Source organism: Agelaius phoeniceus, chromosome 10, assembly GCF_051311805.1.
Source record: "Agelaius phoeniceus isolate bAgePho1 chromosome 10, bAgePho1.hap1, whole genome shotgun sequence".
Lineage (NCBI taxonomy): Eukaryota > Metazoa > Chordata > Aves > Passeriformes > Icteridae > Agelaius > Agelaius phoeniceus.
In genome coordinates, this window is record NC_135274.1 from 20516601 (window position 1) to 20541645 (window position 25045).

The window sequence follows — 25045 nt, forward strand, 5'->3', positions numbered from 1 at the left end:
GTAAATGTGATTATTCCTACTGAAACCTGTGGACAAGGAAATTCACAACACCAAGTGCTATACATGCTTTGCTGATATAAAGATGAAAACATTAGAAATGTACAGTTGCTGTTTAAAATTGTATTTAATATCACATTCCAGTGACTGGAAATTAATTCAAATTCTAACAAAATGATTACAGGGAAAGAAAGCAATCACACCGTCTCATGTATCTGAAGATGACTTAAAAGATCTTTTTCATTCCCAAACCTCATTAAACAATCAGTACATTTATGAGGCAAATCTGCTGAATGCCTGAAATCCAAATGTGTTTTAAGGTCTTCAATTTGTCCTGTTGAATATTCACAGTATTGACACAAATAAATCCCTTCAGATAAATGAGAGCTCAGGTGCTTGCAATATTCCAACATACCTGAAAACCCCTTCCCACAGTCATCACAAACATGAGGGAATATTTTGGTGTGCTCAATAGCTACGTGCCTGTTGACATTTGTGTGCAGCCTGCTCCTAAAGCCGCACACCTGGCACACAAAGAAGTTTTTGCATTTGTCAAAAGTGATTTTGTTGATGAGGCTGTACTGGCCCCGCTCCTTGCTGTGGTAGCTGTCGCTCAGCTCGATGAGCCGGCACGCGTGCTCGTTCACCACGTGGCTGTGCAGGTCCTCGGGGTCGTTGGTCTCGTGCTCACAGAACTGGCACAGGTACTGCTCGTCACAGCTGTGCTCCTGGAAGTGCAGGTACAGCTCACTGCTGGAGGAGAACTGCACATCACACTGCTCACACCAGTAAAGGTGGTCGTTGAAGTGAGTGTCTGCTATGTGCTGACTCAGGTTCTCAAAAATCACCGTTTTGTAATCGCAGTATTTACAGATGTATGGATCCTCCTCGTGGAGTTTTACGTGCTCGATGAGCTGCACTTTGCTGGAGAAACTTTCTTTACAAACTTTACAGACGTGAGTGTCTGTACATGTCTTATGCTTCAGGATCATGTGCTGCTTCAGATCAGAGAAGTACTTGCTGTTGAACTCACAGAGCTCACACTTGTACAAGCCGCTGCTGTTGGCTCTCAGCAAGGGCCATTTCTGTTGAGCTGTGATATTCAAAGCCTGGTTCTTCTCAAAGATCTTACAGGTCTCCAGAGGGATTTCCTCAAGGTCCTCAGCTTCCAGCTTCTCAGGTGACACAGTCTGTGTTTCTATATCATGAACTTCTACAGCATTCACCTCTGTTGTAGAAATTTCTACAGTTTGGATATCTAGAGGTTTCTCCTCTTCTGTGGGGCTGTCACTGAATATAGGCGAGTCACATAAGTCTCTGCACATTCCATTGTTAGTACCTTTATCTGCAGGAGGAAATACGTAATAGAAGGTTGAAGTAAACCCACTACAAAACACCTGGGCCCATTTTTAACTTTTCAGTCAGCTGCAGCAGCTTTCAAATGCAAAGACCAGTAATTTCTCCCCTGCCAGCCTATGATGTATTATCAGCTAACAAAGCAATGCCAGAAAATATAAATTCCTCACCATTTCTGCCAAAGCAAGGAAGTTACACAAATAGCCAGGAGCAGCTGGGCTCTCCAACCTCCCAGGCCTTCATCTGCAAGCACACTGACCTTTACCTTTATCCTTCTTTTTAGAGTCTGTGCAGTGCATGCCAGTGTTTGAGTGTGCCCCACTCCAGTGAGAGCTCCCGGCATGCACTGGACTCCCATCATCATCCGTGTCCAGGCTCTGCACAGGACTGTGGAATCTGCCTGCAAAGGCAAGGGAAGCATTTCCTTGTCATCATTTCTCCACACCAGCATCCTGATTCCTGCATTTAGTCATAGATCTTACTTATTGTTTATTTATTCTACTTGTATAAATTTATCTTTATATACTAAGCACATCATAGCCTACATTTAAAAAAATTGACAACAAATACCTTGAAAATTATTTCCATACATGCAGAGAGAAACAAAGGAATTCAAAAAGTAACAAATCTGTCTAGAAGATTTCAGCAGAAAATACTGAATTTACTACTGAAAATACTCAGCTGATTATACAGAAAAAAACCTTAAAATCCTTAAATGAAACATTACATTTAAAAGACTCAAAAAAAATTCTTCAATATTTCTGGACACTGCATTTTAAAATATGATACTTTCTAAAACTTCTGCAGACTTTATGGATAATTATTAAAGTGAAAAGAAAAATAAATAGACTAAAAATCCACCATCACATTTACTCTGCTAACTTTCCATCCACTATTGGATGTTTTATAAAAAGGCATTTTGTTTTGCCAGGTTCAAGTACAATTCAATGCAACTGTTGGTAATTTCCATCTGAACTCACCAACTTTGTTACCTAGATAGTGAGTATTGGAAGCAGTTTAATCACCATAATAAATGTAAAATTGAAGGGTCTTTTTGTTGTCATTGTTTCTAATTTGAAAACTGTATTTCAGCTGTAACAATTGAACAACCTCCCACCAGTCTAAGGCCCATCAGATCACAAGGACACTCAGAAATCACCTGCTGTATACTGTGTATTCTATTTCCTTCTGTGAATAGGAACATGATACATTAAAGAACTGCAGAACAAGACCCCAAAACATAGTCTTACCTCTGTTTATATCTGGCTGTCTCATGGAACAGACACTATAGCAGTGGTCAGAAAAAATCCCACTGTTGTCTATGTATCTGCTTGCACCTGAAGAATCTAAACAAAAACATGAACAAAAATGTTTAAGTACTCATATCTTGTTGTAGCTACAGATGTATTTCTTGCTCATCAAAATTCTTTTCACATTTTTACTTGTTTTGGAAGAATTCCTGCTGTGATTTACACCTTCCAGCTGCTGCCCTGGTGTTTGCAGGTCTCTCTTCCCACTGAGGACATTGACAAGTGTGTGGTCTGTTTAGTGCTGAAAATTCCTCTCTACCCACCCCACCCCAACTTTTACAGAATTCCTGCCCTCTGTGGAAGCAGAATCACCTTCATTTGCAGCTAAAGCCAGTTCCCCCATGTGCAGGAGAACAGAACAAACCACTCAGGTGCACTGGCTCAAGGTGGCCCAACAAAGGAGCCTGCAGAGTGGGTGCTGCCCATTCAAGCCAGTATTTCTCATCCCACCCTTTGTGTCACTGCTCTTCCACGTGTTGGCAAAAGTGGTCATTTCTTGTAAAGTTATTATTCTGAGAAAAAAGATTAACTTACTAAAGTGTACATAACTCAAGCTCCAGACTGACCTGAGTAACGAGAAGGATGCAGAGTCTTCCTTTTCCTCTTTTTAGGATGTTCATTCATTTTGAACAGTCTACATGAACTGTACAATAAAAACATTAAAGAATTAGACTTGTATCTAGTTTATCTTTCAGAACCTTATGGAACAATACAAGCATTTTGAAAACCTGCATATCAAATACAAAAGTCTTTTCCTACTCCCTTTTCTTGCCCCCCAGCCCATTTTGATACAGTTAAGAACCCACTAAATGCACACAGCTGCTGAAGTCCAGTTTCACATTCCTGCCCTGGAGCAAAAGGTTCAACTAAAAGACAGACAAGTCAGAACTCCAGGTACTCCAGCACTCAGGGTCATCTACAAGCCTTCTCTCCAGCACCCTTTTTGTCAGAGACAGGACACTGAGGCAGAGCCCTCCACAAATGAGTTTTAGTGTTTAAAATACCAACACAGTCATGCTCTCTTACCAAAAATCCTAGACTCTTCAGTATCAGGATGCAGAATAGCTAAGGAGCTGATGACTGTACAGCTTCCAAATGTAGTGAATACATCAGCTCAAGAAGACCTTCACCTACAGAGTGATAGCATTTTAAACCACTTAAAACTTTAGCACAAAATAGAAAAAAACACAGAATCAGATACATGTAATACAAATACTACAAAAAAGTTAATCTATGGAAATTGAAGCTACAACATAAGAAGTTGATATTAATACCGGTTTAGAGCATCAAAATTAGTGACGTGGATGCACTGGTGTATTTCTTTTTCTTTTGTCTCAGGCTAGTTGGCTTTTGCTGCACTTGGCAGCTCCTGAGAGTAGAAAAATATTTGGAAACGAAACACAAATAGTTGACCTATATACGGGACAAACAGTCTTGAAGAAGAAAAGGCTGCAAACAAGGAATGTGATGCCGGTTGCCATGACTGAAGAGCACTGGGGGGCCCAGGAGCTTCTGTAGTCAGTGCCATGCACCGGAGGGGAAAGGAGGGAAAAAAGGGCCCTGATCAACTCAACGATGTTCTTCCGACATTAAATATTTTCTGAACTAAAACTTTATTTCAAGGGATGGAAAAATAATTGATTAACGTTATATCATGATCCAGAAGTATCAGTACCCTCACCGTTTTCTGTGATTGCAAGGAAAGAACCGACAGCGCGGTGACACCGCAAGTCTCACCCCAGGTAACGCGCGTGAAAAGCTCAACCTTTTCTGCACGGATGGCACGGCGGGGCAGCAAGGCGGGCTGTTCTATTCCAGAGGCTTTCCCGGCCCTGAAAAGCGGGATCCAGGCCCCGAGCACCGGGATCCCGATGGGCCCTGGGGCCTGCGCGGAGGCCGCACGGGGAACCCTGGCGGGAGCGCGGCGAAAGCACCGCTCCGCCCCGGCGGCAGCCGCGGAGCCGCGGGCACGGGCGAGGCCGCGACCCCGCAGGGGCGGCGGGAGAGGGCCGGGCCCGGGGCTGCAGCGGGAGAGCCGCGGGCCAGACCGTGAATCACAGCTCGCCTCCCCGGCGGGACCGGGGCACGGGCGGCTCCCGCCCCGCGGCTCCCCGGGCGCTGCCGCCGGGACTCACCTGCCGGCCGCCAGAGCCGCTCCGCTCCGCTCCGCTCCGCTCCGCTCCTCCCGGGCCCGGCGTGGCCGCTCCGCCCGCCCCGCTCCGCTCTGCTCCGCGCGGGCCCGGCCCGGCCGCTCCGCGGCTGAGGGGCGGGAATGGGGCGAGCGGCCGCCGCCCGCAGCGCCCCCTGCCGGCCACGGCCGGCCCCACACCCGCCCGTCGCCATAGCGACAGCGAGCGGCCTAAATAAACCTTTAGTTGGTATTTGTGCCGGTATGGCGACGGCGAGTGGACTAAATGAACCTTTAGTTGGTATTTGTACCCCTATGGCGATGGCAAGCGGCCTAAATAAACCTTTAGCTGGTATTTGTGCCCGTATGGCGACGGCGAGTGGCCTAAATGAACCTTTAGTTGGTATTTGTACCCCTATGGCGATGGCAAGCGGCCTAAATAAACCTTTAGCTGGTATTTGTACCCGACATTGTCTGCACGGCCACCTTTCCATCCACAGGCCTCGGCCAGGGCTGGCAGTGTGTAAGCCTGCTTCAGAACAGTGTCTGCACCCCGATTTTACACAAATGAGAGGGTGATATCAAAGCCTGAACTCAGTAAAGCTCAACTTTACTTTTTGTGTCAGTGTAGAAGCTGTCCCTTAGAGCTGCTGTATAGGAGAATCAATATAAAGTGTATCATAAATATATACAGTACAAAAAAGAAATATATACATACAGAAAGACAAGGAATTATTGGAGAGGCACAAAGTGAGGAGGGGTCTGGAGCATCTCTTGTGAGGAGAGACTGCAGGACTGGGGCTGGTTAGTCTGGAGAAGAGACCTCTGACAGGGGATCTCATCAATGCATGGAAATATTTCAAAGACAGGGGCCAGAAGATGGTGCCAGACTCTTCTTGGTGGTTCCAAGCAACAGGATGAGGAGCAATGGCCATAAACTAAAACACATGGAGTTTCACCTCAACGTGAGGAAAAACTTCTTCACATTGAGGATGGCAGAGCACTGGAACAGCTGCCCAGGGAGGTTGTGGATTCTCCCTCTCTGGAGACATTCCAAACCCACCTGGATGTGTTCCTGTGTTACCTGCTTCAGGTGACCATGCCTTGGACTGGATGATCTCCAGAGGTCCCTTCAAAAACTAACAATTCCATGATTCTGTGAAACATGTATAAATAAGGATTTGAAAATTAAAACAATCAACTCTCCCTTTTCCAAATTTATAATCATGGCCCTTTTTGCTCATTTAATCTTTGCTTTAAATCATGCCACAGGAAAAAGCACCAAATTGCATTGGTTCACAAAGCAGAACACTTCAAAAAGCATCTTACTTTTTAAAAAAATACCTCATTAGTTTTGAAGACATGAGGGAGGCCGCTACAGTCCCTTATTTCCATGACTTAAAATAACTTATGGAATTTTGCCTAAGTGTTTTATCCATTGAATTGTTTTACTCTGGCTTAGCCTGAATTTACCTAGTTCTACAAAAAAGTTTTGAATTAGCAGAGACTCCACAATAACCTCAATGATGTTGCTCCACTGACTGGCAAAAAAAGAAACTATACCCTGTTTCTGGCCTTAGTTTTATTCATTATCTGGCAGATGAAACTGGACTTACCCTGTCTATAAAATCCTACCTTTAGCCTTTGTCCTGAGGCTGCAAACATCCCTTTAGAGTAATGTGACTTGCTTAGAGCCAGATGGAAAGAGCTTTTTGCTATGATCACACAGGAGTTTTGGTGGGGAGCAGCAAAACAGAACTAAAGGTGTCCTGCTGCTGGCACACTGCTGAGCCCTCAGACAGGAAATAAATGTTGTATGCCCATGATCTCCTGCACTGAGTTACCAATCCAACAAGATCCTGGTCTCCCAGCTCAGTTTGTTCTCTGCTTTTTATTCCAGCCGTGGCTGCTGAGGTTTCCCCAGGACAGCTTGTGTTAAAGGTCTCACAGATCGGCTGTAGCCTCCCAAATGGGCGGATGCTCGCATAGCTCTCCCTCTATTCACCAAAATGTTTTCCCTACAAACGTTCCAGGAAAGCACTTTCCCCATTTCCCAGCGGAGGGCAGTGATGAGAACCTAAAATCCACACATGGCAAAGGGAGAGGAAAAAAAGCCAGACCTAAACCCAAGCCTTTGCTTTGAATTCAGTCCTGCTTGTGAGGCAAACGCGGGCGGACCAAAGCATCTTCTGTACCTTTTGACTGATTTATTCTCCACCCAAAGCGGCTCAGCCCAACACCACTTATGTCAGATAAAAAGACAAGGCTTTAAGTGAAAGAAGAACATCTGAGGAGGATCCCCTTTGAAGCTGCAGACCCAGTTCAAAGTCACACGCATCAAACAGAGCTAGCAATGCTTTAGACAGAACAGCCTAAATGAGTCTTGTTTTTTAAACCACCACGTGCTTGGGATGTTGAGAGAGCTCCGGGTGAGGTTTTAATCAGTCAGAACTGAAAATACAGAAAAGCCTGTGTGATATTGACATTCTTGGTAAAATGGACAACATAGATGATGTTCGTTTCAATTAGTGGGGATGTATCCTGACCAAAACAAGCATGGGGTAAACCCTTTCTTCAATGACAGCAGTTAGCATAGCTCATGAGGATAACCTTCACTGCAGGTAGGTTTGTTAGTGTTTAAAAGGACATGTAGGAGATTACTTGACATATCTTGTCTAGCATCAGGTTCTTTGCTCTTTTATTACATGGGTTCAGAATTTAGATTGAGTCTTTCCAAGGCAGGTTGGCAATCAGACTGATTTCTGAGCATAAAATCAGGAGGGCTTACTGAGATACTCACGCTAAAGCAAACGGCCCGCATTGCAAATCTTTCTTGTTTCACCAGCATTATTTTGCAAATTTTCTGTGATTTTTTCACGTTTAGACTTAGAACTTCTACAAAAATCACACCCTAGCACTAAATGGCAGTAAAGTCTAAAATTTGTATTTGAACAAGAGCTGATGATCCGCTCATCCTGAACCATCCTGTGCAACTAACACACAGTTGTAGCCACTCACAACCATTTCATAGTTATTAGGCAAAGGTAAAACTCACCTTATGTATAATAAACACAAGTTTAACCTGTTAGTTCAGGTTATTGAAGTAGCTAGTTCCAAAGCCCCAGCCATACTTTTCAGACCAGAGCTCTTCTGAAGCTTCAGAATAAATGTAAGGATGATGATGTCCATCTTTTATTCAGGGTAGGTCCAGCACAGACTGAGCACCTGCTGGAACAAAGCCCTTCTCAAAGCTGGGCAGTGTGACCTGAAACAGAACTGACCAGTGTACAAAGTTTAGAGCTGACTGGGGACAAAAATGTTTTGAAGGGGCCTGATTAAAAACCCTGACACTTGCCTCATCCCTCCAAAAAAAGTGAAATCCTCTCAAGAGAACTCAAATCCTTCCCAGTTTGTTAGGAACTGGAGTCCAAAGTAGGCCAACATGGCCACAGAAGGAGTTCCTCAGCAGCCTCATGCTATTGTACTGCCAGTGAGTAATTTCCCAAATATGTTTGTTGCTCTTTCAAAATTAGTATTGGATACAAAAATATAATCTTGTTTGTTTGTTTTTTTAAATTTTAATTTTGGTAATGAAAGCATGAAGCATATTTTTCAAAACTGGATTGATTTAGCAGGGATTGTAAACCATGAAGCTGAAACACTTCAATAACATCATCTTTCTTGTCACAGCTTTTTACAGCCCACGTCTAAAACCAAAATAAAATTACTTATTTTGAGGATCAGCATTTACAAGAACAAATGCCACACGCATATTGGACTTTTCACCCCTAAATAATGCAAATTCTATTTCTGTTCCCCCCAAATTAACTGAGGTATGCAATTTCCATTTCCTTTCTTCTAGCCTTTTTCAAAGGCAGAGCTGCAACACCAAATCACACACCAAGAGTGAATATTCCTTAAATTCTCATTTCAGAATTCACAGGTGTATCAACCATATCATTTTAATTTAGTTGTTAGTATATACATTAACACTCAAAAGTGTGATAAAAACCAAACAAAAGTAGTTTTTTTAATAAACAGCATGATACAGACCGCGAAGATAAATAAAAAGCAGACTTTTTACAGTTTCCCATGAACATGAACTACAATAAGTATCATAGGCCAAACTTTTGTTACTTGAGTAGCACAGCAGAAGGGTTAAAAAAGGGGTTGTGTTTTTTTTTTATTTAAAGTACTGCAAGACTATTCTCAGTATGACAACACATGCATCTTGCTGCATCTTAAATACTTTTTGGCCCATTTTTACTAAAAATGTCTTGCTTTCTACCTACTTTACCACAGACCTTTATCACAGAATGACACACACATGGCACCGTCCCCCCCTGCCCCAGTAGTGGTTATTTCAAAGGTAATTGTCTCATTTTTAAAAGATAATTGAAGCACTGGTGGGGGTTTTTACTTTCCCTTTGATGCAGACAGGTAACTGCTCCCAGCTTCAGCGAAGTTACACAGAAGCATGGAGAGCTGACACCCTCCTGGGCTCTGTTTTTACCCAAAATTCCATCAGGATGCTGGGCTGGCTCAGGAGGAGCAGCTCAGGGGAGGGGGGCCTTGCTCAGCACTGGTGAGGCCACACCTGGAGCTCCCAGTACAAACCTGACCTGGGTGTGCTGGGACGGGTCCATGGAGGGGAGGGACGGGAGAGGAGGCTGAGAGGGCTGGCACTGGGGCCTGCTCAAAGAGAAAGCCCAGGGGGCACCTGGCCAATGTGCATAAAGACTGGATAGGGAGGAATAAAAACAGGCAAGGCTTTTCTCAGTGCCCACTGAAAGGACAACAGGCAATGAAATAGAAGATATTTCATATAAACATTATGGAAAAAAAAATGACTGTGGGTTCCTTTTTCTCAGACAGACTCTAAACCCAGCTAGGCAATGTCCTGGGCATCCTGTTCTATTGCTGACCCTGCTTTGAACAGGGTGTCTGGGCTAAATGAACTCCAAACCAACCTCAATGGTTCTGTGAAAATACTGCAGCTATGTTGCCATTTACAATGAGAACAATACTTACAAAATTTCAAACCCAAGAATCCAGGACTTGAGACTGCAGCCATATATATTTAAAGCCCTTTTCTCCACCAGGGAAGTAGATTTTCATAGTGTAGTGGATATTCACAGTTAAAACTTTTAAGAGGTGCAAAGAGAATGGATGATACTCCCAGATAATGAATTACACATTTATCTTCATATGAGAAATGAAGAATTTGGACCACAGCTGCTATTAGACAAGAAGATTAATCTATTCCTTTTCTTTCCCCAGCCCCAAGTGAAACAGTAAGACAATTTTGGACAGCCTGGAGCAGTTGATAAATCAGGATATAGAACATTATTAATAAAGCCTGAAAATAGATTAAAAATAGTTAAAGAAAAAAGGCAGAATGAGATTCCAACTATTAATATCTGTATTTTGGCTCACAAGAATTAACTAAACTACAACAGACATAAAGATTCTTGAAGAAACCAGCTTCTGCCTGAATTAGGCTTTCAGTAACTTCAGCAATGCAATTAAGTCAGGTTTAGTTGTGATTAATTTTATGACTGGAACAGGAGCCTAACAAAATGAATGCAGTTACACTGAACTGAATGGCCCCTGAAGCAGTATAATAACTACTGGGAATCAGGCACCAGAATTTCAAAAAGATCAGGACAGAACAGTGTATTTTTTGCCTTCCTTCTGCTGCAGGAATATTGCATCACATACAGAAGTGACAGTAAGGACACTTAAAACACACGGACACAAACCAGTGGGGACACTAACTTCAAAGGACAGGCAGAACATTGCTTCAACTGATCTTCTCTTACAAATATTTTATGATGTTCTTATGCTCTGGGCATGTCCCAGAGGGGTGTTGGAGAGAGAAGAGAAGGGACAGAGGGATTCACCTCTGGCTTTGAGTCAGGAGCACTAACACTGCAAGACCTCAGACTTTGCAGAGTCTGTCCCATAAAGCTCAGATGTCCAGAACACTGTATGGCAAATGAAGAACAGAGATTTTTCCTGAGTGTGGGTTCAACAAGTCTGTATGCTACAAAAGAGTAGGAAGAGGAAACGTTTAAGCTACCAAGGAACAAAAATATTGAAGAAGAACGAAACAAACTGTAGACAAGATTACTGTACTTTTGGAGAGCTGAAAAGGCTATTTTGTTAATAAATTACTATTTCAAAGTAAAATTATTAAGTGTTTAACTGGGCTGCTACTAAAGATTCCTCTCCTTATGAGAACCTTTCATACTGAATCCTAGGAATAAATAATCTGCAACTCTGATACACATACAGCCTAATTCTGATTTCATATGCTGTTGTGAATCCAGAGCAATTCTGATGAAGTGAGTGTTGTATCAGCATAAAGTGAAATCAGAATTCCTCAAAGAGAATAGCACCTATGGGTTTGGTTAGAGTATGCAAATAGAGAACTCCTATAGCCAGTTTCCAGTTGGCTTCCCTTCATTAACACAGATGTAAAAAAGAGTAAAACTAAACAAAGAACCCCGAACCAACACCGGCTGCAGGGGTGCTGAGCTACACACATCATCTTGGACAGACAGAGCCTTGCCTAAACTGAGACAACTTCCAGCACAAAATAAAAAGATGCAAATTCATTATTTGTATGAAACATGTATTGCAAAATTAAATTGGGATTCAACAATCTGCAACAACATCCACAGCTATATAGTGTTTTCAAAAAAACAAGTGTGGTTCTTCCATTCAAGTAAAACTAGAACAAGTGAAAGAAGTTAAAAAAAAATCCTAGAAGCAGCAAGTTACAATTCTTTCTGTAATACCACACCATTTTCATTAACTTGAAGTATTTTCAAGATGTCAAAGACATCAACAAAAATAGTAATTTCAAGTGGCTTTTCTGATATTTGTTTTTTGAATGGGTCCAGCCCAGGTCTGCAACCTGTACAGACATGCAAAACAGGAGGAATTCATAATTACTATTAAGAACAGACATTTGAACATGCCAGTTATATAATGACAAAGCAAAGACAATACCTTCAAATTGTCAACAAACATGGGCTACTGACCACTAAAGGGCATTTAATACTTTACAGAAAAAGGAAAGTTGGCATAAAAACCCACAAACAACTCGCCAAACCACCAACAGCAGGGTCATCACTTACAAAGTTCTTATAAACCTGGTAATTTCTATACTGTCCTCTGTATGCAGGCTCATATCTTTTCCACAAGATGCCAAACCACCTACAATTTTGGTTTTATTTAAAAGCATTAAAAAAAAAATTCAAATTATACTGGAAGTCTGTTTCAACTATGAAAAAACTACTAATGCACCCTTTCAGACAAAGAAGTATGCATATATAAAATCAGTACAGGTACTTCTGCTACATTTAGGAAAGCAATGAATGTAATGCTAAGTAAAACTAATATGCAGCACCCTGTTCTGTCATTACATGAAACACAGTTTCACAGCTGAAAAGGTGACTGGTTTAAATTTTATTTCACTAAAACACCACTTCCTAATGCTTTGTGATAAAACATATGGCCCAGTCCTGGGCTCCTTGCTCTGGCAGTCCTACAAGAAGTTCTGCAGGAGCAAGGTGCCCAGATTCACTTCAAGCCCAAAACAAATGACTGAAGTATTTAGTGCATCTGATTCCCAGAACAAAGGAAACATTTTCAAATCTCCATGAAGTGGGAATAATTAAAAATAAGCCAAATTCCAAGCTATTTCTGTAAAAATCTAGGACTCAGTTACAAGTGCTTTCACGGTGTGTAAGCAGGTCTTCTTTCTGATACTGGGAGCAGATAACATCCTCTCATTTCCTCCAGGGTAAGCAAACAGTGCCTCCTCTATCCTCAGTGCAGTTACATCAGCAGGAACTGCTGTGGCAGGATACAGCAATTAGGGTTCAACACTTTGAAGCTGAGAGAAGGATTGTTGTTTTCTGTGAAACACTGGCAGAATGCTTTTCAAATGCCCATCCTGGTGATGCAAAGAACTGGGTAAAGCCCAGGAGCTTCTCCTATTTTTTAAAAAAGTTTGTTGAAAGGCTACAATTACCCCCAACTGTATTATGTCTGTACCACTCTGAGGTTTCCTTTCTTTTACTATTTGATTCTCATAATAAATCCACAGCTTATGCACAACATTTAATTGCAGTAATTTCTGGAAACCGAGCCTGACTCCCCATATCTCTGTCTGGGCAAAAAGGGTGCAGAATACTGTGCTTGAACTGAAAGACATTGATACTCATATTTACAGAAGGGCTAGGAAGGGGCAAAGTACACACAAATTTGGCCTCATAACATCCAATAAATGTGAGTTGATCTTTTCACCCAGGCTGGAAAAGGCTGACCATTTCTTGCATAAACGAGGTAAAGCATTGTTTCAACACCAGATAAATATGGATAATATAGCACCTAATGTGATGTCTGTGCAACAGTTTTACTCAGTTAAATTAAGAATTATAGCCAACAGGGTTTCAGATTTTGTGAATGAAACTTAAATTGAAACTAACGCATTTTAAGAGCTAAACCATTATTGTGTGTGGACTGCAAAGTAATAGATACAAGGGTAACTTTGCTCTAGAAAGTACAACCAAGCTTAGCAGGAGTTAAAATATTCATATGAACAAAAAGGAATATGTAACAGTCAATAAAAATAGCAATGGGAAGTCTCTTGGACTACTTCGAAATATTTCATAGAACTAAGGAAATAAAACTTCACATTTCCCATACTGTTCTCAGAGCTTCTGTAGTTTTCACAAAACCAGGTTTTCCCCCACAACATCAAGTATCCATGCATGCAGTAATCAGCTGCAGGATGCTGACTTTGAATGGGTCTTGAAACACCACAGCCTTGGCTTTACAATCCCCAAAGTCTTTCATAACGTAATTGATTGCACATTTTTAATATATTACAATTTGCTAAATGAAGCCAACCACTCATTACCTCATCAGTACAGCCTGCACAAAGTACAGTTTATTTATATGCTTATATTCTAGTCTAACACCAACTGCCAGCATATTTTATATTACACGTGGTATTGCACTTTCTGAGTGGCACCTCGGTGCGTGTTTGCAGTGAACAAGCTGAACCCCCAAAAGCCCCAAACCTTTGGAATTCAAGTGCTGCCAATCTAGCAAGTTTAAAATGTCAGGGTGAACATCACCCACAGAACTATTACGGGCTTTGCTAACTTTAAAAAAAAAAACCTGTTTAGCAATTAGAAAAACAGTCCTACCTGAAGTTGTGCATAAGGGCAATCTGAAATCCTCGGTACTCTGAACAGTTTCAACACATGGTGCCAATTTCATTGATTGCACACATTGTAATTGTGTTAAAGGACAACAACTAGATTTACAAATATATATTACACACACGCACAAAACAGACAAAGCTATAAAATGTTTGGTAACTCCACATGCTTTGAGCTAGCCAACATATCTGTCTGCTGAACTGCTAATTATTGATCATATTGAAAATCTAAATTGCTATTTCTGATGTAGCTTACTGGATTCAACAACCACTTCCAAAGGAGGAAGAAAGAGGAGAAATGGTAGACCCAAATTTTGAGGGTTTAAATGAGTGTTCTTGAAATAGCCAGCATATCATTTCAGTAATGTGAAGAGTGATTCCCAAAATTGTTTTAGAGACTTAGGCCAAGTTCCCCTTTGGCTTTAGTGGGTATATTCCCACTACTTCACTGGTACTTGTGTCCTCTTTCACTAGGGCTGAATTTGGTCCTAGGAGTATGTCTGGTCACCTTCAGTGACATTAATGAAAACGGGAGTCTTGGACAGATAGAACTGGGTTGCAAAATTAAGAGAGTTAATATTGGACAAATCATGTAAATAAAGAATATATATTAATAATAGTTCCTATTATATAAATAGCCTTTATAAAAAAATAATCTTTCAATAATTTTAATAACTCACCTTTCTTTAGGTTCTGGAAAACATGTATGAAAAAAATCTATTCAGTTCAAGTTAGATCAAAGCAAACCTAAGATGAACACTACAGCTCTCTGTTGCACTAAACCCAATTCTGACCATTCAATTTCCAGGTTAGTCAGTTTTTGGGGATGATAGGGAGTTTCTTTGTGGAAGTATGAATTGCACCCCTAGAAATACTGAGCAGGAGAAACACCATACTGAGTGGGCCTATTTCCTACTGCCTTCAGAAACTGTGCAGATGACGGACCCAGAAATCGAAGGGCCACCCAAAACCCCACAAATGTTAATGCCTCTGAGCACATTTAAAAGGCACTGTCCTCTCACTAATGTTTTTAGATCTTTCCTTTAAACTATGCTGCATTTAAGTACTTGCTATCACTTGAATTCTCTTTCTATTCTTCACAATCCAGCATAGTCTCCACCTGCTGTACCAGATCTAAGGTAAGATGTGATGGACTCTTACACTAGCACTATTTTCTTTTTCCTTCTAATTTATCCTATCAAATGAGAAAAGGAAACATTCTTCCAAGTTTACCTTTTTGAGCTTAAGGCATAACATGAATCATCGAATCATAGAATATGCTGGGACCCACATGGATCACAGAGTCCAACTCCTGGCCCTGCACAGACACCCCAGAAATCTCACCCTGTGCCTGAGAGCCTTGTCCAAACACTCCATCAACTCTGTCAGGCTTGGGGCTGTGACCACTTCCCTGGGAGCCTGTTCAGTGCCCAACCACCCTCTGGGTGAAAAACCTTTTTGTAATATCCAACCTAAACCATTCCTGACTCAGCTCCATGCCATTTCCTCAATTCCTGTCACTGGTCAGAGAGAGGAGATTGGTACCTGCCCCTCCACTTCCCCTCGTGAGGAAGGTGCAGACCTCGATGAAGTCTGAGCTCAGTCTCCTCTTCTCCAGGCTGAACAGACCAAGTGACCTCAGCTGCTCCCCATACAGCCCATTCCCCTCCAGACCCCTCACCATCCTTGTGGCCCTCCTTTGGACACTCTCTAATAGCTTAATTTTATTTAGAGTGTGGCACCCAAAACTGCCCACAATATTCAAGGTGAGGCTGCCCCAGTGCAGGGCAGAGTGGGCCAATGCCCTCCCTTGCCCAGGTGGCCATGCTGTGCCTGATGCCCCCAGCACACAGGTGGCTCACCTGGCTGCAGGGCACTGCTGGCTCATGTCCAACTTGCCATCGACCAGGACGCCCAGGTCCCTTTCCTCAGCTGCTGTCCAGCCTCTCCTTCCCCAGTCCATACACACAACCAGGCTTGCCCCATTGCAGGTGCAGAATCTGGCACTTGCCCTTGTTAAACTTCATACACTTGGTGATTGCCCATCTCTCTAATTTGTTGAGGTCTCTGCACACATGGTACTAAAGCTTAACTTTTGAAGTTTATAATTTTAGTGCTATCTGAAACCCTGTTTTACATTATTTTCCAACAGTTGTCTGAACAATTCATCTCTTTTCTCGCCATAAATTCTAATGTTGTTCATGGTTTGTGCAATTCCTATGCAACCAGTCTTTGCTGCTAACGGGTATTAACAGTGCAGTACCCACAAAGCTGGGTATCAGTTCTTGTTTTCTTTGCTGTCAGTTCAGTTCAAAGCGTGTTGCTTTATTGTGTGGAAGATCCAGTCCATTTTTGTTGTCCAGCCACCATGGTGAGCATCATTCATCTGCTTCATGAAGTACTCAAGAGCCTCCTGCTCAGTTTTGTCCAATGCAAGGGTCTTTCTAATGTATGCAATATCATCAAAGGACTGCAGTTCTGGCATTCCTGAGCCAAGCATCATGGAGAAAAGATTGATGAAGAGATTGGCATGCTGCCGAATTGCCAGGTAAGCCTTATAGCACATCTCCTGAAACCTGGAAGAGACCAGGGGAAAAATGCTCAGTGCATTTCTCTACTGGATGTGTATCACTGCTTCAGCACTAAAACAGTTCTACAGGTAACCAGACACTAAAAAAGCAGTCTTAGTCTAGTAAGAATACCATAATGTAGCTGAGAAGATTCACTCATTCTCCTACTTAGTTTATTTGTGTAAGGATTAATAGAGGTCAGACTAACACAACATCCAAAGACAGGCTTTCTAGTCTTAAACCTCATCTGTAATTCACACAACTGTTCTACACGAATTTATGTGAGCTCACAGGGTCAGTTTTGTCACTGCTACTGACATTTCAGATTTCAAAAGGTATTTCCTGAGACACTGCAAAAATCAGTGCTTTCCTGGCTATCTTCAGAGTTGCATTTCTCCTGTAGTTTTATGAGGGCAGCAGCTGTTGCTCCTTAGGTACTCTGAAGAATGCACTGAAAACAGGGATATTTGCTCTATCAGACTGAATAAAAAATACCCAGGTTAAGGGAAAAAAATGCAGAAGAGCTTCACTGCAGTGTTCAGACAGACACTATAATTCAAAATCTGTCTTCCATTGCCATCAACATAATGAAATTAAGATTAAAATTGAAACCTCTTAAAGACTGGGTTGCTGGAAAGAGATATTAAGAATGACTACAGCAACAGATTTATTTACTGCTATTATTTTAAAGTTCTTACTCAGCAGGCTCTCAGCCATTGTCACAAACTACACAGGCCAGCTGAAGAGCTGCTATCAGAGCAGCTATAGGAGAGAGAAGTATGGCTGGATGACCAGCAAGGCTCTGATGCACACAACACCCAACATTTAAGAAATCTCAGTAGCTGCAGTTCTGCCATCTCAAGAGGATTTTAAGTGTAAAGTCAAAGAAATATCAGATGTTTGAAAAATCACCATCTTTATTCACGTGTATGCTGACCCTGCAAATCTCAAGTGAGATTTCATGGACCAAAGGTCATGTAAGTGCTAAGATTACCCACTGACTTACAAGTGGATGGCTGATCTTCAACTGAAGAACTAGAACATTCCCACTGCAAGCCAATTAAAATACTACTGTTCAGTTAAAAGGTCTAATTATTAAAGGTCACCAGTACTAAAGTGCATTTTAGGTAAAAAACACTCTGGAGGTTAAATGCATAAACGAAAGCTCACCTTTCAAACTCCCTTGTTTTGGTACATTCTTGGGCTCCTTTACTAATCACTATTAAGAAGTCTTGTGTTAAGACAAATGGCACACGCTCTCTTTTGTAACCAAATTTTTTCTTCTTGTGATCGAGGAAGTGCCCAAAGTCAATGTGAAACAGCTTGGAGAGACAGAAAGGTATTTTAAGATTAATAATTCCTTGTTGAAATGAAGTCACAGTAAAGTTGATCATTTGCTTGTAGTTCCAATAGATTTTTTTTTCAAAACAAACTCATACCAAAGTGAGGATGACCTTAGGGTATGATTTTAGAAATCATCTCTTACCTGTCCATCATCTTTGACCATGATGTTACTGTTGTGGCGATCACCAATGCCCAGGATAAAGGTGGCAACACAGTAGCCAGCACAAGAACGTGTAAACAGGTCAATAGCTGCATCATACCTATTCCAACAAAAAAGGAGACACTTTCCTCAGATATTCCAATAACACAGAAGTGCATTTTTCTTTTGCAAAAGAGCAAACAGGGACAGGTGAAAAAGAAAACAAAACTAGATGGACATAATTATGGGCATAATCTCCCACTTGATGAACTTTAGTTATCTTGAAGTTTCCATCAAAAAGAAGCATATGGCCAAGGAAAACAGGTGACAGGGAATCTCACATGTCTCCTTTGTTCTTGTCCTTGAGCCACTGGTGCAATGTATGGCTGTTGAACTGCAGTGCTCCTTTTAAGCCTCCTTTACACTGGATCTGCATGATGGTGTGAGAGCTCCTGACCACCTCGATGAGTCCCACGCAGTCACCGATCGACAAACAACCATAGGGCAACATCCTGGAAGACAAAGGTTCATTGTTTTGTTGGGGTTTTTTCTTTCCTTTGCAGAGAATGGTGGCAAGAGGTGGGAGAGGATGTCTTTCTGCAGATTCCTCTATCTGGCTACTCTTTAAGACATGGGGAACTGTAACCACTCTGCAAACCATTCTTGGACGAAGGCTTAATTCTGTCACTCATTACACTACTGGAGACAAAACTGTGACCCATGAGAGGTAACATAAACCAACAGGTCCTTCTGTCTAGATAAGGAAATGAAAACTGGGGGTTTCTAGACAGTGCACAGGCAGCTCCTTCGTTCCCACCTGAAAATGTACCACACAGCAAACACAAATTTGAAGGTGTAAACTGACTAGGAACAGTTTTCCAGAAGCAGAACAGTTTATCCTGAATGCTATGCAGAAGTTGCTGCATTACAGTCTGGAGGTGGAGAAGCTCACACAGACTGGGCAATTTCTACTGTGTGGACTGTGAAGATATCAACTACAAAGAGTCATTGTTCAGCAGGGCTGAGGGTTTGCACCTTGTTCAAAGCCAAACCTACAAACAGAATCACTTGGCCACAGTGTGGCTACTGTGCCTTGGCTCTTGTATCCATTCCTTGTACGTAGCTCACTCAGACCCACTTGAATGAAAATTAAGTATTTTTCAAATATGAGCTTATGTTTATAAAATCCAGTAGTTTAGTTAACAAAAAAAAAATTAACTGTTGCTCTAACATGCACAAAAATGTCCATTTATAGCATTTCATTTATTACCCTTGGGAAAACAGAATCAATCTCTGGGAACAAACCAATGGCAGAACCATTAAGATCAGCATTACTTGGGAATGACCTCTACTGCTTACCGAAGATCAAGACCCTGATTTTGCCAGATGTTTTCCATAATTCGAATTATCTGAAGTGTCAGCATGTCCTGACGCAAGTCTGAAATAGTCAAATACGTTAAATTTGCAGATTTTGGAACACCAGAATCTTTGGTTAGATCTTACTTTTCTTTTCCCCCCAAAACTATGTCTAAATACATCTAAAGGTAATGAGGTTTGCATAGTTTTGTGCAGATTTTGTTCCCTCAAAAGAGAAAAGCAAGTTCTAAATAGTAAAAAATGAATATAAACTTGTGGTGGTGATTTTAAAAACATACATTAAAACCAGGACAATGGAATCACAGTTTACACATCTGTAATATCTTGAAGAAATTTATAATTAAAAAGAACAAATATTAAATAGTATCGGGTTCCAGCTTGACAGACTGAGCCTCTTAGAACATATAAAATTTGTACTTGACTGAGATAAATACTCATCTGTCTATGCTTAATTTTTCTGGAAAAGAAAATAGCTTTGCTCAGCTGATTTTTTTTAATATATGTACTTTATAAGCTTATAAAAAACAGAAAGTATAATGTTAGGAAAATAAACAGGTATGTAGCTTTTGAATTAAACTTATCTTTCCTTACCATCTCCATTTTTAAATATTATCTCATTGTTCTGAAATAACAATTCAGACATAATATCTGGGTTTTCCCAGTTCAACCACAGCGGCCTTTTTGCAGATGACATTATCCTGCACTCCTCAAGCCTAAAAGAGATAAGATTTCTATGAAATAGGCATAATTTGATTCTTATACCATATTTCTCTAATACTGCTAAGTTCTCCCTGTTTTGGTCAAACTCTGAACCAGCACCAATTTAAAGATGCAAAGATAACTGACAATGCACCATTTTCACTTTCAGACTCAAACTTAAATTAGTAAGTGCTACATTAACCATTTGCTAAGACCAACAGAATTGTGTTGTAAGGGAATATTGTAAATATTCCTTTGACAATACGAACCCCTGAGAACTGGAAAAAGGACTGAAGTTCCTGGCCCCCTAAAGGAACAACTGAAGGTCACGTTGTTCCCTGGTTTGTTAAACCATTAGATTGAAATGACTCCACTCTTAATGGATTACTCTGCTACAAATTCTATTCAGTGCACTTTGAAAATACTGACATTTACTAAATTAACAGTCAACCTCAACACTGTTATTGTTACCATTACTAAACATTTACTGAAGCATCTAGACAAATTTCAGAAGTGGATACAATACCGAAGGTTTCCCAGTTGGTGGGCAGGATTAAGAGGAGAGATAAAACCTTGCAAGGCATCCATGAAATCTGGCCGTCTCATTTGTTCAACAAGAAACTTCATCTGTACCTGATCAATAAGCACATTCAGGTCTTGAGAACACTATTTACATGTAAATGAAGGTATCAGATTTTAGCTTTGGTTTTCAAGCATGGTTTTGCACAGTTGTAATGTAAGTACAGCTCAGCTACATATTACACAAATTGAAACCTTTAACTTTAGTTCTATTGCCTTGAGAGCTAGACAATGGCATTGCACAGAAAACACTGCAGCTCCCCAGGAAACGTAGCACCTACTGAAATTAGCATTAACACTTTCCTCATTGATCAAATAGAACAGTTCTAAGTAATTCCTGTGACTCAACAGCAGCAGTTTGGAGATAAGGACAGCTTTAGATACCTTCTGGGTCTCATCCTTTTTTTCCTGCTTGAGAATATCTGTGAGGTTAATCAACTTCTCCATGGCCTCCACCTGCCTGCTCAGGTGCTTCAGGTACATTCCACACGCTCGACAGTAGGACTCCAGAAGTAAACCAAACCTCTGACTGACAGTTTTGTTGTGCATTTCAGACCTACACAGGGAAGAAGAACAGTTACAGCCTAGAGACAAGACCACTTAGAGGTGCCAAAAATGAAGCTGTACTTGTGACATCTTCATAGAGTCCTAAAATACATCCCCTCAAACAATCCCCTCCCTTATCCTTGATGACACCAAGGCAAGTAGCAAAGTGAGAGTACAGCAAAGATGCCTTACTTCTATTTCTGGTCTGATTACACCAGCTTAGAACAGAACTTTTAGGTGACCTTTAGCTACATCCCAATATGTTGCAGATTGAGCTATCAAGCTCTGTAAGAAGCCTTTAATAAGGAAGTAAAAATAAAGTTTTTACTTGTCTTTTTCAAAGCTTTACCTTGTTGAATTGGGTGGCTTTCTTTAGGTCTCATGTATTTGTAAAGTTTTCTGGATGGGGCATCAGACAGCTAACAATATGGGAGGCTTTCAGCAGTCTCTTAACCAATATAACCCAATCTTTATTTAAAGTGGTAATATTTTTCTAAGAAAGGACATTTAGTATGTCAAACCTTTAGAACAACTAATTGTTTACAGCTAATAGGAAGCCCACCACCACTTAACATGACAAAAAGCTTACTTTAAATGCCAAAAGAAGAAGTGTCCTATCCTTTGATTGGTCAGTGCCTTCTTGAGTAGAAATCTCACAAGCTGATTATCTAAATACTGCTCATATTTCAGAACCTAGTTAAGGATAAAGAGAAAATTTTAAAAAATCAGATGCAGTTATTATTTCTATGAACAATATACAGATTAAAGGCAGTTAAATAAAAAGCCATCTATGTTATACTTTTTTTTTTTTCCTGGAATGACTGATCTTGGTATTAATATTTGCATGTGTTAGGCTTTGAACAATATATGCCAACTGTTCACTGGCTGCTTCTATTTCAGGAACTTACCATCTGATGCTTGCTTTACTGTTACCAAATATTTTAGCCTCAACTTGCTCAAAATTTTGAGAAGATGCTTCTGCTCATCCTGTCCCATATGTTAGGACAGCTGAAATAGCTGCCTGTTCCAGTTGGTGGAACAGTTTTGCATCTCTGCAGAATGCTGGCATTTAGTACCAACAAGCAAAACCACAGCACTACAGAAAAATCAACCTTTAATCTCCTCTTAAATAATCTGCAAAGCAAACATGATGACCTCTTTTTCACAACAACCTAACTTTTGCTGTGTTTTAAGCCTCTGTGATCACTGAACATACACAAGACAACATGCCAAAATGTGCTCAGTACCTGTACCAGCTGGATGAGGTACTGAGACAGTTTGTCATCAGTCAGGGACTTCTCCAGACAGCGAACGGCAAAAGCTCGCACCATGGGGTCTGGGTAATTGCAGTCCAGCAGCTCCATGGCCTGCTCTGGCTTGATTGAGGGCCAGTCCTTCACCAAGCAGTACATCTGTGGGCAGAAAGAACAAGCACATGACACCTTTGCACTGGTCAGGAAGAAGCTGGAACACACAGCCTTTAGAAGGCAGTGTCAGGCACAAACTACATCTGAGTAGAAGCTGTTTAATTGCTGGTCCTCTCAATCAACAGTCTGGTATTAGTTGCCAGTTGACTTTGTTGGTTTATCCACTCTAAAAAGAATGAAAACAAAACCTCACATTTAACTGTAATTGACAAGTTGGCGACATCAGAGGGATTCAAGTAATGCCAGCAAGAGGAAATCTTAAGACCAGACTGGGCTCAAGAACAAGAACTATGGACCAGAAACACCTGTTAATCATAGTGGCAACTCCATTCAATGTATCATACACACAAAATATGCTTTTAACTTCCAGAAGTTTTCTTTAAAATACCATTTTAAAGCTTCTTCAAAATCTAACAGTTCTTCAGTGCTTTATGTTACCTGGGCCACTTCATCCCTAGAATTCCACTTGACAGACAAAAGTAATTTGGGTAGAATTTCTGGAGTATTCACACAATAGTGTCTGCAAAAGAGGAAAAACAAAAGTTGCATGTAGTAAACAACACTTTTGCTTTCATAACCATCAACTGTGTCCCCACAGCCTTGCACCTTTTTTATTCCTTTGTCAGCAAGGTGCTCTCAGGATCCATCCATGCAGGTAGAACTGCAGTAATTAGGAAAATGGGAACTCATTCAACAACTTACTTCTCTCCACAGGATTATAACCAAACCACACAATACAGAACACTTTACAAGTCTCGCCTAAAACACCAACTCCTCGGCACAGAAGAAAAGGGAGCAAAACCCATGACAAATTTGGAATGGATGGGGTGAAGTTTGATTATGCCAAGAAGGTTTTTTCTTTGGTCTGGTTTTTGATTTGCAATACCTGTGTCTCCAGAGGAAGTCCTTCTCTTGCTCAGTGATTTCAGACAAGGGGTCTCGGGTACAAATGGCTCGCAGCTGCTCCTTGTCACTCTCTGTTAATTCACTATCCCGAGCTATTCTGTTACTCTGCAGAGACAGTGGCACTTTAGCCCTCCACACAACTCCTTCTATTGCCAAACCACACACATGAAATACAGTATTTGAACAGACAGCAACCACTACAGCCTGTGTCATGCAATACTATCTTGCTGTATCCACTTGTTATAACTGAGAGCTCAAAATGTAGAAGGAAGATGAAAGACCAGGCCTTTGATCTCTACAACTGCTTTTAGTCACTGCTGGCACAAGAAGAGGCACATTTCAACTAAATCAGCTGTGTGGAGAAATAGCAGCAGTGACATCTGATGAATGACACAATGCAGCACAAAGTGAGACTGGTCATTTCTGACCCCAGCCTGAGATTGCTGAGGGCTGCTGAAAGGAATGAAAAGGATTTGGAACTGAAAAAGCAGAACATGGGGGATGAAAACAGGTAAATCAGGGGCAGAATGCTGTAGGAATGCCTGAGTAACAGGAAGATGGAAAATAGTAAATCACAATTAGTGTAAGACATTCCCCAAAGAGCACAGAAAACAGAACTGCTACAAGCAGAAATTAGCTGTGTTGTCAGTGAAGTGACTTTATCCTCCTCACCCTTTTTTCTTGGTGCCAGATGGAACAAAACAATGAGCTGGAGTACAGAAGCCCAGGTAAGATGCTGGGGAATGTTATTTACCAAGAAGACAACTGTCCTTAAGCATGTATTAAAACCCTGCTCAGTCACAGCATACACAGCAGAGATGCTGCTCTGTGATGGACATCCTGCTGAGTATCAAGAGGAATCCAATGCCCACAGCCTGTTCAGGATACATGGGACAGGACTGCTGCAAACACCCCCAGAATTCCCACTCTGGAAGCTCCTGCCACCTCTGTGCTCTCCAGCACAGCCAAACTCCCAGCACAGAGCTCTTCACACAGAGCACAGAGCTCCCTGGGCAAACCCAGGGCTTTGAACCAGCCTCCAAAAGAAAATGTAAAACACACCAACCAATTTCACAGCCTTGGCTTAAAATAAAGAGCATTTTTAGCTTTACTGCTTTTCTGTCTTTACTTCTTTTCATCATCCAAAAAAGTGCTTTGAAGAAAGCTCCAAACCTCACCAAAAAGCCAATTCTAATGCACAAGTTCTGTTTGTGGAAAAAGTGAGATAAAGGACTACACCCATGTGTATGTCTGTCAATTCCCTTAAAATTCCCTTTGCTTGTGGTCATAACCAGCCCATAAAACAGACAGGAAAGAGTTCTAAGCACCTTTGGGTTACACAGGAAAGCCTAACAATACACATGAAACTGCAACAAAGAAAAACTGTGTCATTGAAGGAGAAGTGCAACTTTTTAAAAGTTAAACT

At 41.2% G+C, this 25045-nt stretch overlaps 2 protein-coding genes and 1 long non-coding RNA gene across 10 annotated transcripts in view; 1 reads left to right on the plus strand and 2 right to left on the minus strand.

The window, feature by feature from the left end:
* Positions 1–105: 105 nt before the first annotated feature.
* On the minus strand, positions 106–4965 carry ZNF639 (zinc finger protein 639). Of its 3 annotated transcripts, none has more exons than XM_054639704.2 (6): positions 4799–4965; positions 3690–3793; positions 3230–3306; positions 2604–2699; positions 1613–1753; positions 106–1342 (listed from the first exon to the last, which is right to left on the minus strand). In XM_054639704.2, exons 3-6 carry the CDS (start codon positions 3285–3287, stop codon positions 195–197), a joined length of 1443 nt encoding a protein of 480 aa, XP_054495679.1. In that variant the 5' UTR covers positions 3288–3306; positions 3690–3793; positions 4799–4965; the 3' UTR covers positions 106–194. The 3 variants fall into 3 exon arrangements, with proteins under 3 accessions (XP_054495679.1, XP_054495680.1, XP_054495678.2); XM_054639705.2 differs by having other exon boundaries at positions 1619–1753; positions 4799–4964; XM_054639703.2 differs by lacking the exons at positions 3690–3793; positions 4799–4965 and having other exon boundaries at positions 3230–3326.
* On the plus strand, positions 3943–24730 carry LOC143694897 (uncharacterized). Its single transcript, XR_013183695.1, has 2 exons — positions 3943–4405; positions 18649–24730. It is a non-coding gene; the product is annotated as an uncharacterized LOC143694897 (long non-coding RNA).
* Positions 8728–25045, minus strand: part of PIK3CA (phosphatidylinositol-4,5-bisphosphate 3-kinase catalytic subunit alpha) — a 42436-nt gene continuing 26118 nt past the window's right edge. For all 6 annotated transcript variants that reach the window (XM_054639700.2, XM_054639698.2, XM_054639697.2 and 3 more), the window contains 12 exons: positions 23600–23724; positions 23152–23233; positions 22534–22698; positions 21876–21979; positions 21125–21296; positions 20688–20794; positions 20054–20175; positions 19445–19523; positions 18427–18597; positions 18089–18206; positions 17773–17924; positions 8728–16608 (listed from right to left, as the gene is read on the minus strand). In XM_054639700.2, the coding sequence (XP_054495675.1) occupies positions 16338–16608; positions 17773–17924; positions 18089–18206; positions 18427–18597; positions 19445–19523; positions 20054–20175; positions 20688–20794; positions 21125–21296; positions 21876–21979; positions 22534–22698; positions 23152–23233; positions 23600–23724 (1668 nt within the window). In that variant the 3' untranslated portion in view covers positions 8728–16337. The remainder of the gene's footprint in view (positions 16609–17772; positions 17925–18088; positions 18207–18426; positions 18598–19444; positions 19524–20053; positions 20176–20687; positions 20795–21124; positions 21297–21875; positions 21980–22533; positions 22699–23151; positions 23234–23599; positions 23725–25045) is intronic.